The sequence below is a fragment of the Diplotaxodon limnothrissa genome, linkage group LG2, assembly GCF_057381915.1.
Source record: "Diplotaxodon limnothrissa isolate DT_005_m linkage group LG2, D_limnothrissa_male_GT1.1, whole genome shotgun sequence".
In the NCBI taxonomy this organism is placed as follows: domain Eukaryota; kingdom Metazoa; phylum Chordata; class Actinopteri; order Cichliformes; family Cichlidae; genus Diplotaxodon; species Diplotaxodon limnothrissa.
Window position 1 is genome coordinate 13533354 of NC_140597.1, and position 20654 is coordinate 13554007.

The following is a 20654-nucleotide window of genomic DNA, read 5'->3' on the forward strand; positions in this document are numbered from 1 at the left end:
GTCCTGGAGCTGGTTAGTTTCTCCACCAGCTGGATACAAATATACAAACTTAAAATTTGGAGTTGTAGGTTGATGATGATGAAAACTTTGAAGGATTTCTTTTAATCCAATGTGTGCAGTGATATTGCAGTGAAATGTTGAATCTCATAAGTGTGATTGTATTTTGTTTTAGGGATTACTGAGGCCTAAAGTTAGAGGATTGTTGTTGAGAAGCCACATGCATAGTGAGAACGTTCAGACAGTGAGAAACTCTCCTAAAAATGCAGCAGACATGTAAACTGTGACCAATTAATGTTAGAAAATACATTTTTTATCGATACTGGAAAATCCAAGCCAAACCGTGTGTTCGTGTCCAGGCTGGTTCCCATGGTAACAGCTGTAAACAGCCCTGCCCTGTTCAGGCCTCAGCAGGGAGCTGACAGTAACATCTGAGAGGATTGTGTTATTAAAATGCCACCTTTTTTAAAGACTTTGCTGACGGAGTGTGTAGCTGCTGCGTGTAGTTGGTGGTTTATGGTGACAGCTTTGCAGCTGCTGCGTTAACAGAAATACTCCACCCTGTTGTGTCTCTCCAATATGTTATGATATTTTTGGATGCATCTTTATTTTCTGGGTGATTGATTATTGAGCTGTCATGTGTAACTGGGGCCGTTCCCTCTGAAATCCTTCAGTCATTCTGGGAGAATCTGTACATTTTTCACCCGTCTCCTCCAGGTTTGTTCACTCCTGCTCATTCGCAGGCTGCTGCTGCCCTCCAGTGTTTCCTGTAGCCACTGCATCACACTGACCAGCATCTTCCTCCTCTCGCAACGTAGACAGTGTTTTTTTCACTGAACACACACACTCATAGGCTCTTACTGATGATAGCAGCTTGTCATAGGTGAGATGTGTTTCAGAGGGACAGGAAATATAAAACCCTGGTATTTTAAGACTAAACTGATAGATGACTTATTTACTAATACTCTTTGTTTTTAGCCTGTTAGAGTGTCCTTGTAATTCTGCCATCATTGTCACTCGAAGAAAAGGCCGCTAACCTCACAAGAATGAAATCATGTTTTGATCCATTTACATTTGTTTGCAGAATTCCCGTTGGGTTCTATGATGCTTTAAAAATATATATGTTTTTTTGTCTTTAATGAAAATAAACAGCTATTATTGTAAACGTGGATAATATACTGTCAAACATTTCAAATGTGGCTGCCGTTGGACCACATTACATTTTAGCAGCGTTGTGAGGATGTAAAGCTAAACTGCTTTTTGGGTAGAGTTTTGCGCATTTGCACATAAAGTGTATATTTTTAAAAAAAGATTCCTGATTCAAGCAAAGCTTTACCAGCATCTGTTTGGTTCGTCCTTAGATACAAGATCAAAAATGAGGCTGAGAAATTCTTTGGTCTGTACATAAAAATGAATTAACCTTACTGAACTGTAAACAACCGTTCACCAAACTTAAGATATAAAGTAAAAGGACTCATTAGTCATCCTGCCCTGTCTGAATAAAGAAATGAGAATCTGTAAAAGAAAGCACCATAAATACACTGAAAAAAATGTTTTGTTCAATTTACTAAATTTTTTTATGACAAGTGGTTGCACGAAATAAATTTGTTTGAATCCAGAAATATTTTTTAAGTACACAGAATTTAATTTAAGCGAGTAAAGCCAACATATATTTTTAAGCTACTTTAACTTAACTGTTGTGGATACAACTTAGTCAAATAATATTAGTAATTCCAACTAAGGTTGTGTTAAGTGTACCAGAATAATTTGTTTCCTTTAAACTTATGTCCCAAAGTTATATTCAAATCAATAAAATTGTTAATTTCTCTCTATTTCAATTAAGTAAATTTTACTTAAAAAAATATTGCTTACCCTGATTTGTAGTTCTTTTTAATAACGCCAATAATGAAAACTACAAAATTCTTTCACATCATTTATTAATGCAAAATTTGTTGCAAACAGAATAAGAATCCACATGTAAGGGAAATTGCTGTAATTTGTATAATACAAATTACAAAACTTTTGCCTATGAACTAATAGCTTTAAAAAGCTCTATTCAAATAAAACAGAAACAACAGACAAGAGAAATGTTAACCAATGTTTCTCTTCCTCTAACAAAGAATAAAACACTGCCAGCGGTATAAAGTATCACAATTACAAACTGATGCATCCACAAACTAACCAAAGTTTCAGACTTGCTGTTCTGCGATCCATATTTAGAAATTGCATTTTAATAAGGTAATTAGACTTAAAACTAAACTTGTGTTTTCCTTACTGCTTTCCATTCTAGTCCTTCCTTGAGGATTCTGAATGTTTTACATGTTTTCTGACCTAACATACTTGCTTCAAAACAATAGTCCTAAAGTGTTACCAGTGTGCTGCAGTGTGGTAATCATGCAATTATTATTTATTTATTTATTTTTTTTAAATCAGGTGAGTTAACACTGATTATAGGGCAGCAGCTATCAAGGACCGGAATAAAGAAAAATTGCTTCGGTAAACTGAATAATTACAAAGTTGCTCTTCAAGCTACTCAAATGTACCAAACGTGAAACATTCATTATTGAAAGTGAAAATGTTCAATCAAAACATAACACAGAACGTGAGAACGAATGATGGTTATACAAATATTTCACTCCTATTCACAAGAGCACCAGTCATTGGTAATTTACATAACAAAATGTAAATGGATGTGTGGTTTTAGAAATCTTCCTATCCAGTAGCAATTTTGTTCTTCAGCCCAAGGACTTTGGGGGAGAGCTTTTCCCCATCCAATCCCATCAACACTTTCTGAATGAATTCATAATAGTGCCTCAATTCCTTGGGGTAGGCTAGGTTTAGTGCATAGATTACTCCAAGCATCAATGCACAAGCTTGGGCCGGAGATCCAATGTTGTCCATGACTATCTCCCCTTCAACAAATATTCCAATGTCATCATAATGTCCATTTTGTCCATCCTCCTTGTTGATGACATAAATGCCCATGGTGTGCTTCTTTAGGCCTCTCTGGATGTCATCTCCTTCAATGTCCTAAACATTTAATAAAACGGTAAAAGAAAAACAATTAACTCTACAATTAAATTCCAATCTAGTCGTTTGTGTGTGTGTGTAAATATCTATCTAAGAAGTGTGTGTATAGATGACTTGCTAACAATGACTTACCAAGTACTCCCGAATAAGGCTTCCGTCCTCTTCACCAAGGTAGAGGCAAAGTGCCCTGAGAACTGCTTCCCTTTTCACTTTAACATCACTTTCAGCCTGTTTAAAGAGAGTTGCTGATTAAACCAATTTGGAAAAAAGAACAATGTCTGACATTCGCAATAAGTAAATTTTATCATAAGTCAGTTCAAACATAGTAAATAAAATTTATATATGAAAATTTCAAAATTTAGATTGCTTGGCCGGTCACCTAAAATGGCTTATTTGACTCACCAGTGACTTGCCACTTAAGACAAAAGAAATCCAAATAGAATTTGCAATATTCAGATTTACCTCTTGCATGATCTGCAAGTGGTGGGCAAGTTTCTGCCCAGAAACACCGCCCTTCTTCTGGAAAACTGTCATCAGCTGAGGTGTAATTCTGTCTAACTGTGCCGCGAAGGTCGTCTCCAGTTGAAGTGTTGTAATACGCTGGAATTCAGCATTTACCTGTATCACACACACAGAGAAAAGGAAAAAAAAGCAGACTGGTGCTTAATCATTGGTATGATTATTTTGTTATTTCTTCATTAAATGCTACAATGTAATTGCCATCACTTCATAAAGCATGATTAGCATATGGGTTAGTATACAGTGCATGAAGGATGTTACTACTGTTAATCAAAGACGAAATTAATGGCATCAGTCCATTTAGCGGGTTTAAAGGGTTTTAAAAAGCAGATATTTGTCTGTTTCAGGTGGTTGGCAACACATTTTCCTGTGCTCTTTGTCCGCTGGTGGGAGTGTCTCACCTGTGAGGTCAGCACCTCTTGGTGGTGAGAGGTCTTAGGGGTTTTAACTTGACCCATTTATTTTTTTATCTTATGAGCAACAAAGTTTGTTCATCACATTTTTAATTTACATTTGTTTAGCACATGCTTTTAACAATCTGAGGCTAACTAAAAACGAATAGCTAAATGAAAGGTTTTAGGTTAATTCACAATTGATAATCTGATTTCACTCTATTAATTATTGAGATGATTAATCAATCATTTCAATAATCAAACTCACTATAAAATAGTTTGGGCCCTATATGTAGTGCAAACTTACTTAAACAATCAAATATTTTTTATTTATAAGAAAAATCAAAAATTTATTTTATTCATGTTTCTACACTTTAAGTCACTTATGTTTTTCATACACAACTTGTATTTTAAGTGCTGCTCAAATAAATACTCTGTACGGTACACAGGTCAATCACTATAAATGCCAGCCTCTTTATACCTATATTAGGGATCGTCTTAATCCAAGTGGCCCAGATTAATTAATGTATAACATAAGGAATTACTGAAAAGAACACTCAGCAAAAAAAAGCATGCCTTTACCTCATTAATCTGGAAAAGTGCAGGCCACCTAGCTTTAAACTCCCCAGCAGTTGGACTTCCCTGCACCACCTCTTGTCTACGGTAGGAAAATGTTCTTGACATCTTCTGTCTTACATCTGAGGCACCGTTTCTTCGTCTGATGTCGGTCAAAAGCTCAACCCTGATGTTTTCTAGACTGTCATCCGTTTCGCCAGCTGGGTGTAATGGACAAAAATTGACCTCAGCCTTTTTAGGTTTCTTAACATTTTTGGCTGGGAGGCAATCATCACTGGATTTGTTTTTCAAAGCATTTATAGTCACTTCAGGACAGCCAATGTTGCGCATCTTTGTCCTGTAATTAGCCATCTTATATTTCAGGCTAATCATCCAGCCATAGTAACCTGTGGCAGATGGCTCTCGCAGACAAGGGAATTTTTTGATCAGTGCCCCTGCAACTTCATCTATTTGGTAATTTTGAGGATAAGCAGTAAACTGAAAAATCGCCTCAGCTAGCATCTCTAAGATGTCAGATTTAACACCTGGAGTAATCTTGAGCCGAGTTCCAGTTTCTCTGAAGGTCTCATTTCCACGCTGAAGTTGCACCTCTACATTGAATGAAAATCGAGGAATAGTAAACTCGCGAGGCCATGCACATGATCTCAGCTCACTGTCTGACTGTGGTAGAATTATGGTGCTGTCTGAGTTGGATGAAGACGATGAGAGACTGGAGTTTCTTTGAATACTTTCTGGACTTGCAGAGGAGTCAAGACTGCATGTGGGATACTGCTTTAACAAAGATGCACTTGTATCCAGATTTGCCATGTACACAAGTTTGATTGTACTTCGGTCTTGAATGTCTTGCATTGATGTTATGTTCATAAACTCATTATTGAAGTCAGGATCCATGAATTGAATACGAAAGTCTCTTTCAATTCCAAATGCTTGGCAAATTGTGCTCTGAAGATCAGTCAAAGTTCTTGGCATCCCAGATGGAACATCAAGTCTCCTAAAATCATCATCTGCCACGATGACTCTCAGCTTCAGCTGCTCTGCCATTCTTCAATCTGATTTTTAAAGACATTAGGAGAAAAAAAAAAGTTAAAATACTTTGCATTGAATAATTTTATTAGGGAGCACAAGAGTGCAGAACTGCAACACAGGTTTTACGGGTAAAAAGCAGTTTATTTAATTTTATTCTATAGCTTCATACTGGGTTTTTTTGCATACGTCAGCCAGAATCCTCAAAAAGTGTCACTTTGCTTTTAGTGGTATGTGTTGCAATTCATCCTTTATCAAAATGTTTTGAGCATCATCAATGATGTTTTTTTAAGACACATGACAACATGAGGCATGTTTGGCCAAAAGAACTGAAATGTAATGGAAAAAAAAATATTACCCTTGTGGGAAGTATCCAATCCTTATTAAAAATAAGCTAAACATTTGTGGTACCCCTCCTGTTGCCATGAAGATAACTGCAACTGAACACATGCAACTGAACACATGCAATTGAAGACAACATTTACTACCTTCTATATGAATGAATCTTTTAAGTATGACCATTCGCCGGCCTCCAATCCTGTAATCTGCCAAGGGGTACTGGTCTACCAAGGCACCAAGATCAACGAGGGAGATGTGTGATGTGGGAAAAAGTTCAAAACCTCTAAAATGCTCCCTATACCAGGCACCCATCTCTTTGACAATGAAGCTCAGGTTTTCCTCCACAACAACCATTTGGACAACTTCTGCAAATTCAGGCAATCCAGCAGAGGAGCCATAAACTACAATCATGCCAGGCCTGTAGTTTGTTCCATTCACAGAAGCATTCTTTGTGAGCTGAATATGGGTAATATCAGGGAATTTAATCTTCAAGTCTCGCTGTACATCATGATGCAGAATGTCAACAGAGACAGTAGAAACAGCTGAGACAGTTAGGCTCGGCCTTACAGTTGTGACAGACTCCAAGTGGTATGCCATCATGAACTGATGTTTCACTGCCAGTGACAGTAGCACATTTTTAAAGCACCGTGTGTGACGAACAACCTGTTTGAAAAAACTGTGCTTTGCCTCGAACCTCATGGTCCACATGCCAACAAGTGGCCCAAAGAATTTAATCATCTGTGGATAATGCTCCACAAAATGATGTTTTGGTAACAGCTTCAGTCCTGGAAACAGCTCTTTCAACCTACATCTGTGGTCAGAGACTCTAGACTCAAGGAAAGCAATTGATTGTTCTGTGTGTACTGGTGCAACAACTAGTTCAACAATGTCCTTTAGGTCCAAAATTACCTGCCAAGCTGTTTCATCTGGCGGTACCAAGTGTCCTACCAACAATGGAAGGAATCGTAAGAGACTCCAATTTTCATGAGCATTTCCTCCAATGCTTTTGTTCTGCATGAAAGTCCTGGGAATAGCATGAGGGCGATTACTCTTGTCTGCCCATTTGTAGGGAAATGTCAGAATGGACTCATTGAGGCTGTCAAGTGTAAAATATTTTTTCAAAATTAAGATATTCAGGCAGTATGCCAACTCAACTGGTAATATGCCCTCAAATATGTCATGTGCAATATCTGGAGGATATCCACTGCAAACACTGAAATGGGAGAGATGTGCAGAGAAAACACACCGTCTTTTAACACCGTGACATGGTTTTGCATTACTCTGTGCAGAACTTACATGCATTTCATGTGTCTCTTTGCTTCTCAGAGTAAACACACCTGAACTAACCTCTGTTTCTTGAATATCAGATCTTTTGGCCTCACAAAATCTGCAAAAGTATTCACCAGAAAAACTCTCAATAAATCCAGAAATACTGTGTGCTCCTAAATTATCTGCTATGACACCCTGACAAATTCTCCAAGATGTGCAATAAAAATCCCTTGACTTTCCAAAGTAACAAGATCACTCAACAAGGGCTCTAGAATCTTTTCATATCCATATGTCTTTACATCTTCAGACTTGCAGAGTAAAGCCAGATAAATGGAAGTCAGTGATGAATGGCAAGCAGGTGGTAAATTGCTAAGAGTCCAATATATGGCACAGATTTTGTGCTTTTTACGGGAAGTGCCAAGTGGATTGCAAATCTCAAAATCGTCAATATACAAATTCAGTAAAACTCGCAATTCACCTGCTGATAAAAAACTGTTTTCTTTGAAAAACAACCCCTCCCTAAAAGACCTGTAAATCACTTCTTCCCCACTTTGTTCTGTTATGCGACTACCATCCAAAACCTTAGCAAGAAGGTGGCAATCACTGAAAAGCTGCTGTAAAACCTTTAAAACTGGAACATACTGAAATGTTCTTTTATTTTTTTCATCCAACACATACTCTACAGGCTCTACAACTTTAAAATTTTCCTTGTAGAAATTTTTGCGCTTAAAGGATGTTGCTAGGGGACAACCTTTACCTACCGATTTATACACAGGATTAGATGTACACAGTGCAGATGCAAGTTCTTCAATGACTGACTGGTCTATTTGCAAGCTGTGACTGTTCAATGTGTCTTGGATAGCTTTTGCTGCCGTACACAAAGATGCTGTGCCCAACAAATACTGAAGTTCCTCCAAAAGTTCATCAACTGCAGCACTTGGAACGTGAAAAATATTTTCTAGTTTTAATAACACTGCCGCAAGCTTTAGCTGAACTACGTCTTCATGATCATTTGATGTCTCTAAATCAACAGGCTGTTCGTCACCCCACAATTCCTCAGCATTTGAAGCATCATGCTCTGCAGTTTCAGTTGCAAAAGATCCTCTGACAATATCCTCTTTGAAGTCTACCAGCGAGTGTAAACTGTGCTTGCGACTTTTGTGTGACTTAAAGGTACTGTAAATATTTGATTTGTAGTCACAACCTTTAAACATACATGTTACTGTCTCATTGTTTTTTAAATGACGGCTAATGTGCACAAAATATTCACGCTCTGTTCCTAATTCACTACAACAACATAACTGACAGGAAAAAGTTGTAAATTTGTCAGAGTGCTCTGGGGTATTGCTATGATTCCTTGACAAGTGTGTCAGAAGTGAATTCCAAGTCTTTAAAAGACATGGACACTCAGGATATAGGCACTTAATGTGATGGCCACGCCCAAAATGACTATGTTTCAGTCTATAGTGCTTAAGAAGTTCTGATCGTCTAGAAACTTCTGCACTGCAGTCTTTACACTTCCACATAAACTGGACATACAACAAAGAGAGAAAATTTGAAACAAAAACAAAAAACACACTTAGTACTTTACACAAAGAAAACTTTAGCCGTGGTTAACCTACAAGAATGGATGCATCTTAGAAGTATGCTTGTAGGCTGTATTATCTAGAGCATTCTTTTCCCAACTCTGTTCCTTGAGGATGCCCATCCTGCATATTTTTGATGTTTCTCTGCTTCAGTGCACCCTGACATATTAACTGTGTCAGTGACAGACTTGTGCACAACTTGAAGAAATTAGGCTAAACATTAGTTCAAATCAGTGTGGCGATGCAAGGAGGCATCTAAAAAAATGCAGAACAGAGGTCTTTGAGGAACAGGGTTGGGAAACACTGATCTAGAGTGCACCTAAAATCTGATCAGGTTAGAAAGCAATACCATAACAGTGTCAATTGAACAATCAAATAAAAGGAAAAAATGAAAACTAATGTTACAGCCAGCAACTTTCATGTTCAACTTTAAATAATTTTCTCTAAAGGATGGGAACTGTTGGCAACACATGGAATCAGTGTTCTACGCCCTAGTCTTTATAAAAAAAAAAAAAACTGTACAAAATATAGAGGCATCTTTTCTTAAACTATATTAATCATATGTAATAATTGATATTAATTAATATCAATATTAATAATCACAAGAACCCTTAAGATGAGATAGACAAACTTGTCAATGCAATACTGTCGTGATAAATATGTAAAGAATTTGCATGTACTTACCAAAATAACACAGTTTCCTTGAATAAACAATAACACATAAGGGGAAGAAAATCTGCCAGAAAAGGAACACAAATACAAAAAATTAAAATGAGGACTTTAGAAAGACAAACAATTACCATTTCCAAGCTACTTCATGATACTCCCTTGTAAAAAAACAAATCTTACTTGTGCCTCTGTAAAAACTACAGATGGCACGATACCACTTTTTTTATGTCCGATACCGATATCATAACTTTGATTATCTGCCGATGCCGATGTGAATCCGATATAGTGTATTTTATAATAAATAAAACTGGGTTTTTTAAATAAATATTTTGCTGCATTTTGTATAAGTTCATACTCAGTTTAAAAAAAAAAACATTAAAACTATTCTGTTATACCTGTATGCAAAAAATACACTGCACCCAAAATATTTTATACTTCAGCAATACTGATCAACCTAAAAAACTTACACCATCCTCCTTATTCAGGTATTCTAAACAGTACATAGAAATATTAAACAACCTAACTAATAGGGCTGCCAACTCCCAGCAAAAATATTAGGAAACCACCCCCCACCCTCTGCCTCATAATGCTTAATTGACGTAATCTACTTTAATGCACAGAAACAATTATTTTCCTACAATAATTAGATTCAACATTTTTCTTCAATACAGTTGCAGACAGCACAGATGGTACCTTCCCAAAGGAAAAAGTGCTATATGAACTACTATTACTAGGGTATATATTAGACTTAATATTTACTACATACAATAATGGATTTCTATACATTTAACCAGATCACCACTTTGCTTGTAAGATTTAGATAATTATTTATTAAAAGCTAGACATTTTAAATGAGAATAAGAAAGAAAATTATTTATGCCCCCCTTTCCTTGTTAATGCCCTACCTGGCCCCCTGACAAGGCAAGGCAAGGCAAGGCAAATTTATTTGTATAGCACAATTCAACAACAAGGTGATTCAAAGTGCTTTACAGAGACATTAGAAACAAAAACAAATAAAAAGCATGATTTAAAACTGATTAAAACAAGCAAACAAACAAACTAACTAAACACACACATTTCACACCTGTTCGCGCGATCTGAACCCTTATCGTAAGGGGAGCTACCAGTCCTTCTGTGGACGAGCTACTTTCTATTTTAAATTCCCTGAATTTAAAATACTCTCTAGACCCAGTCTAGACCCAGTTGGGGAGCTACCCAGAGCTCTAATCCCACACCTGTTCGCGCGATCTGAACCCTTATCGTAAGGGGAGCTACCAGTCCTTCTGTGGACGAGCTACTTTCTATTTTAAATTCCCTGAATTTAAAATACTCTCTAGACCCAGTCTAGACCCAGCTGGGGAGCTACCCAGAGCTCTAAACCCACTTAACAAACAAACAAACAAAACAGTATATAAAATCAAAACAGATAAAATCAGAACAGTAGATAAAATCAGTAGTTAATGTAAGTTTTGAAATTTAAGCTTAACAAACAAACAAAACAGTATATAAAATCAAAACAGATAAAATCAGAAATAGATAAGATCAGTAGTTAGTGTAAGTTTTGAAATTTAAGCTTAAAAGTGTGGATTTGGTGCTTTATTCAAATGCAGCTGAGAATAGGTGAGTCTTCAACCTGGATTTAAATAAACTGAGTGTTTCAGCTGATCTGAGGCTTTCTGGGAGTTTGTTCCAGATATAAGGAGCATAAAAGCTGAATGCAGCTTCTCCGTGTCTGGTTCTGACTCTGGGAACTGATAAAAGACCGGATCCAGATGACCTGAGGGATCTGGAAGGTTCATACTGGGTCAGGAGGTCACTGATGTATTTTGGTCCTAAACCATTCAGAGCTTTATAGGCCAGCATCAGAACTTTAAAGTCTATCCTCTGACGGACAGGCAGCCAGTGTAAAGACCTCAGAGCTGGACTGATGTGGTCCACTTTTTTGGTCTTAGTGAGGACTCGAGCAGCAGAGTTCTGAATGAGCTGTAGTTGTCTGACTGATTTTTTAGGTAGACCTGTAAAGATGCTGTTACAGTAATCAAGCCTACTAAAGATGAATGCATGGACTAGTTTTTCCAGATCCTGTTGAGACATCAGATCTTTTATCCTTGAAATATTCTTGAGGTGATAGTAAGCTGATTTTGTTATTGTCTTAATGTGTTTTTCTAAGTTTAGGTCTGCATCCATCACTACACCCAAATTTCTCGCCTGGTTTGTGGTTTTTAGATGTATAGATTGAAGTTCTCTGGTGACCTGTAATCGTTTTTCTTTGGCGCCAAAGACTATTACTTCAGTTTTGTTTTTGTTTAGTTGGAGAAAATTGTGGCACAACCAGTCATTAATTTCCTCAATGCATTTACCAAGAGCCTGTACAGGGCCTCGGTCTCAACAACACTTTGCTAGACCCGCCCCTGCACAGTTACCAGCTGCCAGCTACTTAGAAAAGGATCCTGGTGTTATTTGTCTCTCAGAAACAGTTCATAACTTCCTTTCAACTCATTCATGTCACCTAAAAGGTAAACCTGTTTTTTCATTACCTGTTCAGCTCTAATGATTCAGTAAAAACATCTCCTGGTTTCACCTTCATGTTTCCTTCTCACCACATATACAAACTGATATCATGACCAGCAGCTATTACGGCTGTGCCTTCAGAAAACACAAGCAGATAGTAGAAAGTAATATTAAAAAAATTCTAGCAACAGCTTATCAAGCTTAAACGTGCTGCTGTTGTTTATCTGCCGTTTTCCACTTTCTAGTGCAAACTGGGCGATTAACAAACAAGAGAGGCAGGACTAGCGACAGAAAAGCCGATCAGCTGATAATCGATCAGTTTCATGATTGAAGTAGCAACAGGAGAGGGAGGGGGGAGAATGAGGGAAGAAGTTTTAGCTGTTCAGCATGAAGACACCGAATAACTCCAGCTTTGTGTCTTTTTTCATTCTAGCTGAAGTACGAAACAAATCGCTTCCTTTCCCCCTCAATACAAAACTCTGACAGCCAGTCCAGCTGTGGCTCCATACATCGGTTGTTAAGCTCAGCATGGAAATACTATGCAAACATACAGAGATGAACTTACACACTTGCTTTACTTCTCTGTGTTAGTTTTCTCTGAGATTAAATGCAGCGTTTTGGAAGCACGTAGCGATGTTTCAAATGCTAAACCAGACCGCTGACAGGTCTCACACTCAACAGCTCTATCAAGTGAAGCAACTTCTTTTCTGAGTTAATTTCAGTCCTGACAAACCTCACTCTCAGTGCCTTTTGAGCTCACATTATTGGCAACCACTGAGTTATTCTCCTCCACAGTTTTCAACCATTATTTGTTTCTGCACAAAAGACGTTGTGCAACGCCAATCCTACTTATTTCCTACTGCACCCCTGACTGTGCAGGTGCGTTCAGAAGCCCCCTCCCCCGCCCGACTATTAATGCCAATGTTGTGGCGGGAGGGACGATTTCTCAATTTAAAACTGCAGGCAACTGTACAGTGAACTTTACAGCTAACTACAACAGAGAAATTGCCTCGTTACATAATTTGTTAGTACAAAGTGTGCCACCAGAACTAAGCTAAAAACATGACAATTTAACGTAGCAGTTTTAAATTACTCTTTTAATAGAGCAGTAGCTAATAGAGCACATAGCTAGCTTAAGTCAAATCACGACAAAGTTCAGAGGTGTACAACTACTTAGACTTCTTTCTCCATGTGCACACGTCTTAAAGAGTCAACATGCTTTGACTGAGGTAAAAAAATAAAACAAAAACGACCGGAAAAGGTTTACTTACCAAAGCTAGTCCACCTTTACACGAAGTTGTGTGATTAACTTGAGCCCGCTTGCAGCACACAAAACGTCCGCTTTCAGTCCGCACGCAAAATGGTGGCCTGTCCTAACGCATGCGCAAAATAGCCCAGCAGGAGGCTATGAAAAACATACTTAAGCATTTTGAGCTACATTTAATTAACTAAAATTAATTGGATTAAAACGCAGGGAATGTATTCTGGAGTTACTCGAATTATATATGTAGACAGGAATTACTCATTTGAATTAAAAAGATATACCAAAATAAAATATGCTATATCTAAAAGGAGCCAATATCACTTTTTTCAGTGTACCCTTTCCTGCAGCTCAAGGTTGTAAACTTAAGGTGAATTACAGCAAGTGAAGAGAACAGCCCAACAAAGGCTTTTTATCTTTTCTTTTTTATTCCACTTTTAGTCCGCTTGGCAGGAGTTTTTGCCAAAATAATCAATAACTCATGCCCAAGCTGCACACAAGTAACCAAGTTTTTTGGAAGACGTGAGCGTGAAGACAAAACAGCAAAAGACAGCTCAAAGCAGCTGCCTACGGCAAGCCTGGAGGCCAAAAGCCCCCGGCAGTTTTAACAGCGTGGAAGAGTTAGATAATACAAAATAGTTTCACTGTGTTATGTAGTATGTTTACAAAAAACGTGTCAGAGCAGCAGATGTTAACGTGTAGCAGAAATATTCATACTCGTAATCATATGCACATTTATAGAAGTATGCTACGCTAACAGCGCCACAGAGCAAAGCACTGCTTGGTTTTAGCGGTTAGAGGGTTGGGTGTGGTTGCTGATGACAAGTTGGTGATAGTTGAAGAGATGAACTTTTTTTTGCCTGTTTTTACTTGTTATTATCAGTTCTGAATCAATGAGTCATAATAATAATATGACTCATTGGTAATAATTAATAAATCTATCACAGCATAAGATCAGGCAGTCACACTCAGCTCAGCTCAAACCCTTCAGCACATCCAACAGGCTGTAGGGCGTGTTGTTAATCCTTCATCCCGCCCACAGTTACCTGCTCTAGCCCAGCCCATGCTGTATCATCATCATGTCAGCTCTGTTCCTCGCCGCTTCCAATGGTCTGTGTGTGAACATGGCCAGACACCAAGTTTGCAGGTTCTCCTGCAGGTTCTACAGCTGTTCAAAGACATCCATGTTGGGTTAATTGGTGTTTCCAAAATGACTGTAGGTGTAAATGTCTGCCCTTGTCACTGTTTTAATAAATAATAATTAAATTGGCAGCCCACCCTCAATAAGTGGGCAGCCAGTCCAAAGTGTAGCACACCTTTGGCAGCTGGGATAGGCCCCAGCCACACCACGACCCTGAAATGATGGTAAAACAAATGAATCGAATGAAGTCACGATTATGTCACTACCCCGTCTTGTGCATTGTCTTTGCCTGTCTTTATATTTACTTCTTACATCCACACAGCCCCTGTTGGACATTTTGTCCGAATTATATTAATATAAAATTCAATTCAGTTTTATTTATACATAAGCACCAAATCACAACAACAGTCATCTCAAGGTGCTTTATGTTGTAAGGTAGACCCCACTACAATACATGCAGAGAAAAACCCAACAATCATATGACACCCTATGAGTAAGCACTGTGGTGACATTGGGAAGGAAAAACTCCTTTTTAACAGAAAGAACCGGGCTCAGGGAGGGGCGGCCACTAGCCGCGACGGGCTGGGGTGAGAGAACGAAGACGGGAAGTCTATTAGCACATAGTGAGTGAGAAAGGTGACTGAAGAATAAAAGAGATTGCATGGTTTTTTTTGTTATTGTATTAGAAATGGATCTGATACTCATCGTGTTCACATGAGCCTCTCTGGCAGCAATAATTTGAAGTTGGTGTGAAGGTTTTTTTGAACAACAGCTTTTCAAAATTGGCTCAGATACTGACCCTGACCTGGACTGAGACATATCAAGAGCCAGCTCAGACACAAATGAATAAAAGGGCTGCTTTCATACAGATATTTCCTGTTATTGATGAGTATGGTCACAGACAAAGGTTGAAGTGTTCTAATGGTTTCATTGTGAGCAATTTCAATGGAGAAATGAACCATCAGAGGCATGAACAGTAATTGTGTCTTTTCTTCTGTCGATACTGAAACGTGCTGTTTTCATGGAAACATGAGCGGGAGAAGCAAAATGAACATTCAGAGTTTAGATTTAAAGCTCAGATGCTTCGTATTAGCACTTCATTGTTTGAAACCCAAGCTAAAAACAAAACCCGTCACACCTGTGAAACGCTGTAGTCTCACATGCTTAATAACAGACTTTTACCTTCCTCTGTAGCTACTCCCACAGTGGATCATCTTTCTCCATCTCCTCCTATCCCACCATCCTCCACTGTCACTCCAACCCTGTGCATGTCTCACTTTACTACATCCGTATACTTTCTCTGAGATCTTCCTCTTTTCCTCCTTAATCGTTTATCCAGTACAGTATATCCCCCCTCCCTCCTCTGCACAGATCCAAACCATCTCTGACTCTGAGCTGTCCCTCTTATGGACTCCCTATGAACATCTGAGCATCTTCAGCTTTGTGTCACAGCCACTGTCTCCAAATCAAACACCATTACCTCAGTGACACAAATCAAGACTGTGAAAAGATTTCTACTAACTGCATTCATCTGGAACTACATGAGACTGAATCATCTCAAAATCAGATCTCTGACTGTTGAGTTTTCTTCTTGCAGTAAAACAAATGTAGCCTTTACCATAAAATCGTCACATCAAAGCGAGGTTAGCTTTTCATTTTTGCTTATCTGCTCCCTCTGACACAGGGTATACAGTATAAGTTGTTTAGTGTTGGAACTGAAGCATGTAGAAAGTGCTCGTTATCTTACCCTTGAAGTGACGGCTGCCGCAACTCCTTCCTCGCCCTGACCGCACTCTTTACATCTTCCATTTACATGTATTCATTTGGCTTTTGTTCACAGTAAATTACAAATGAGATCCAATCAAAGCGACAGTAGCTGACAGAGAAGCCTTTGAAAATAAATGCCTCTACACCCAGCCTCCAAGATCAACCTGATACAAGTACCTCAAGGTTGCAAGCAACACGGGAAATTCCTTTTTTTTCCTTTGAAAACACGACTTACCGGTAAAGACACCGTCGCATTCATACATTCAGTACAGCACCTGTTCAGCCACTCGGTGCTGTATGATGATCAGACACCATGCTGACTTCATAAATAAGACTCTAAACACCTAAAGCACCCACAACTTTTGTACAGTCATTCGTGTATGGGAGTAAATAGCATATAAGGGGAGTAACTACTTTGTAGGCGATTCTGCTGACTGTGGAGAATCGGATTGAAACTTCATGCCTCGCACTGACCTCAGGTCATTGTTCTTCAGCAGACTGTAGTGAAAGCTCATAAATCTGAATGAGGTAATTCAGGTAGATGGGTGCTGCGCTAGTGGCCACTTTGTAGGCAAACATTAGTGCCTTGAACTTGATGTGGACAGCTGCAGGGAGCCGGCGAGAGCAATAACAAGTGGAGTGACGAGAGCTGTTGCTGGCTAGTATTAAATTCCAGTTCTTTTGGATTCTTTAGGGCCAAGAAAGACACGGCTCAAAAGTGGTCTTTTTACTTTAAAAAATGATCTTTATTTTGATGCACCTGCTGTTTTCTTCGCAAATTTGCATCATAGGATTGTTTTTCGTTTTTCCTGCAGTATATAAAAATTGGTGTATTTCAAAACTATGAACTACTATGAGAACTATGAAGACACTCAAAATAAATTTCCTGTGGTGGGAAACTATTTTTTGCAACTTTTTTGTATTTAAAGTTTTGAGGGATAAACCTCTTAAATTTCTCCAAGTAGAAATATATGTAAAAAAAAAAAAAAAGATTTTCAATTTTTTTGTAGTTTATTGCACTTTTTTGCAATTTATGTAGTTACTATGGACTTAATGCATACATATTATTAAAATATGGGCTATAACAGTTGTATTGATGTATAGCAACTTGAAATGCTCCCAAAAATGGCACTACAGCATGTAAAAATATAAAGTAAGCTCTGGCGGCCTTGGTAGGTCTTAAAGGGTTAAAAAAAAAACTCTTGCAAGTGCAAAAGTTTCCACGCAAAATGTGTCTTAACTCTCACCTACAAATAAACCTTCATGTTATCTATATCTAGAAACATTTTGTTTTTACATTGACCCCCCACATTCTACTAAAAAATCAAAGGGAAAACAAACGAGCATTTTCAATCAATTAAGTTTAAGCGTAGAAGCAATTACTTATGAGTAAGTTTTATCATAGCTAAATTATCAAGCTCCCTTGATAAAGCCCCTTATTTCAAATTAAACCCAAAATCACCCCTTCTTGGCACATCTCATGTGTCAAATGCGCTAAAGCCAGCTACTAAAACTGAAAATACTGAAAATACTTCACCACCCCTTATAAAAATGACAGGAAAAGCTTAGTCACATCATTTCTCTAAAACTCTCAGCAATTCTCCTCTAGGGTATATTTGCCCCAGACCTCCAAACCTGTAGGAATAAGATCAGTCTAATCATCATGTTAAACCTTTTACACCACTGGCTCCATTCAAACCTGCCTAGAAACAACACCTGTGTGTTAACACTAACTTCATTTTAAAACTCACATTTCATGTGTTATAACATGTTCTTGATACATCATATTTTGATTTCATTTTGCTCCTCTTAATGTAACGGTACATTCTAATTATACTTTACCAGACTTAACCTAAATATATGTCCTTTCCTTACTTTGCTCCTGTTTTAAAGGAAAAAACCTTGGTCACTTCGTCAAGTGTTTGTTATTCTATAACTGCATTTTATATGAAAAGTCTAGCAATCTCCTATGTGACTCATAAATATTACTTTTGTTTTAGTTATTTTCCTCTATAAACTTTAATTGACTTCTACAGTGGCCTATTTTGTTAATGGCATGAGTTATATCAAAAAGTTTCTCCCCTTTAGCATTTGGCATTTTCCCAACAATATAATCTAGTACCATAATCTAAACCCAGTCAATAAAACAGAATTTTCTTAAAGCAAACCTCAGCAACCCAAAATCAGCAGCCAAAACATTAAGTCTGCAAAGCATCCCCTTTCTCTCCCCAACCTAGTCAATTGTTTGTCCCCCTTTATTCATGCTCACCCTCATTCACTCATTCACACACAGTCACTCAAAATAAAAACACTTATCTATCATTTTTGGTCTGGATTGACACGCTGCAATCCTTTTAGACAGGAACTCCCAGGTTCCCACAGGTGGCCTTCTCCTCAGCCAGTTGTAATCTGGAAAAGGTCACCTTATATTTGCTCTCCCGAAAAAAAGTTTTCAGCGCTGTTAATTCAATCTTGCAGGCCTGCTTACAAAAAATGAGAAAAAAGAGAGCTGATTATTAGCTCATCAAAACACGACACATAATCACCTGACAGGTTTTCTCTAAGTGCACTGTTACAAAAATAATGGGCCCAATTCTAGACATGTCCATGTTTACTAAAACTCCCTCTGTTAAAATAAGAAAACAACCCAAACCTAACTGACACAATCCACCCATCACTCAAACAACAACCCCAAAGATCTTAAACACAAAATTCTTTCTTATTTATCTATCAATATGTTATGGAGGTTAGAACTTCAGGGCCACAAAAGTTTTGCCCTACTCTTGGTTTAACTAATACTTACATAGTCTGAAATCAGACTTAAACTCACTCCCTCTGTTCATTTTCTGACATAATTTCACCTGCTAAATACACAATCCCCTTTAAGCGCTTTAACATACTTAGATTTAGCATAACATATAAACCCGTTATAACAATGTGTCATCACTAAATTATAACTTTCTTGTCCAACTCTGCACCTCTGAACAGACCTGACCACCTTATTTAATTATCCTGGTACTTTACCATTATATTATATTTCACCAACTAATTCTTCTCAGTCTCTGCTATGTTTCCTCCATTCAAAGCCTCAGTCACACAGCCACACAGGAAGCTTCTTTCTCACCACTCATTTCAGCTAATTTGCATACTGAGTCATATCACAAGACGTTACCGTGACAAGAGGAAGACATATTTAAATCTTACAACATTATTAAATTATTTTATTTTCTTCCTAGAGTAATCACTTGTTTTGCTCAATCGACACAAGAACACTTCCAATTCACTATTTTAAAACTACTTTAAGCTTTTAATCACTTTTTCATTTTCACCAACGTCACTCTCTTGTCATGAAACTTTCCCGCGTTATTCCTCAACTTCAGGGTTTAAGTGTGTTCACACTATTTTAACACTAATAAACAGACTCCCATGCTCAACATGCTGTCTAATCTTCATGAGCTCTCTTGTATTTGTAAGGTTAATGCATTTTCTGTTTGTGTGTGTGATTTTGTATATGTTTCTTTTTGCGGTGTTTCAGACTCCTTCACAATTTTCCCACTTAAGCAGTCAGTTTTTTCTTTCCCAAGTTTGCTAACCCAAATTTTGATTTCCCACCTTAAATAACAGCATTCCTTATCTTCAGCCAGGAGTTAGAGCTCTCTTGTCAGGTTTAGTGATGCATGGCGCTGTAAACAACCAGGCCTGAATGTTTCCAGTGATGTTAACCAATAACCGACCGTCGCATGTAGAAAATTGATCCAAATGGACCTAAAAATGACAAACTTAGACACTTTCATTATTATAATCAGTGCTTAAACAACCCACTTCTCTCTCTCTCTCCGGCCAAAAATACCAATTTATTTCATGTATTCACCTTGATAAATGTAAGCGTGTTCTTCCTTGCGTTCATGTTATGTGATCATGTTAATGGAGTGTAAGCTGCTTCTTCATTGCATATGTATTTTATAATCAGGTTTAACTCATGCCTCTTTGCACTGAGCTGTGGATTCAAACTATCTCAATTCTGCTTCTCCCCAAAACTAATTTCACATGTAACCATTTCTATATGTGTGTTGTCTAGCTTTTTAACCTCATTGTTGTGATGTGGTGAAAATTTCTAAACCTGCATAAGTTCAGCCTTCAATCCAATTTTCCCATATGCATTCACTATATAATGTCCAGGTTCACCGCTCACTGTTCTCACAGTTTCCTGTGGGGCCTTGCCTGCTGTTAATTCTTCAAGTACACTGTGTTCTGTCTGTCTTCTGTCTTCATCAGGAGATTGACTGTCCTTTAAGCTTCTTCTCAGGATAAGGAGACAATGAGAGGTGAAGCTGACAAATTTTAAGCCAAAGCCTGGCCTGTTTTCATCCCAATTCTGTTAATCTATCATTTTGCCGCTGTACTCACATTTTCAGGTTGAGAAGAGTCCACCTGTATTAACACTAAAACATTCAATTAATATAATTTGATCACTTGTTCTTAATACATCCATTAGCTTCATCTGCCTAGATTTTAACTCGTCTCTCTCTCTCTGGACAGTTCACACACCAGCCAGTTTCTTTTTATGGGCATGC

At 37.9% G+C, this 20654-nt stretch overlaps 1 protein-coding gene across 1 annotated transcript; it reads right to left on the reverse strand.

Moving 5' to 3' along the window:
- Positions 1-2709: 2709 nt before the first annotated feature.
- Positions 2710-4844, reverse strand: LOC146638275 (uncharacterized). The gene is made up of 4 exons (XM_085367255.1): positions 4521-4844; positions 3490-3645; positions 3160-3255; positions 2710-3027 (listed from the first exon to the last, which is right to left on the reverse strand). The coding sequence occupies exons 1-4, from the start codon at positions 4842-4844 to the stop codon at positions 2710-2712; spliced, it is 894 nt and encodes a 297-aa protein (XP_085223381.1).
- Between the last annotated feature and the right edge of the window lie 15810 nt (positions 4845-20654).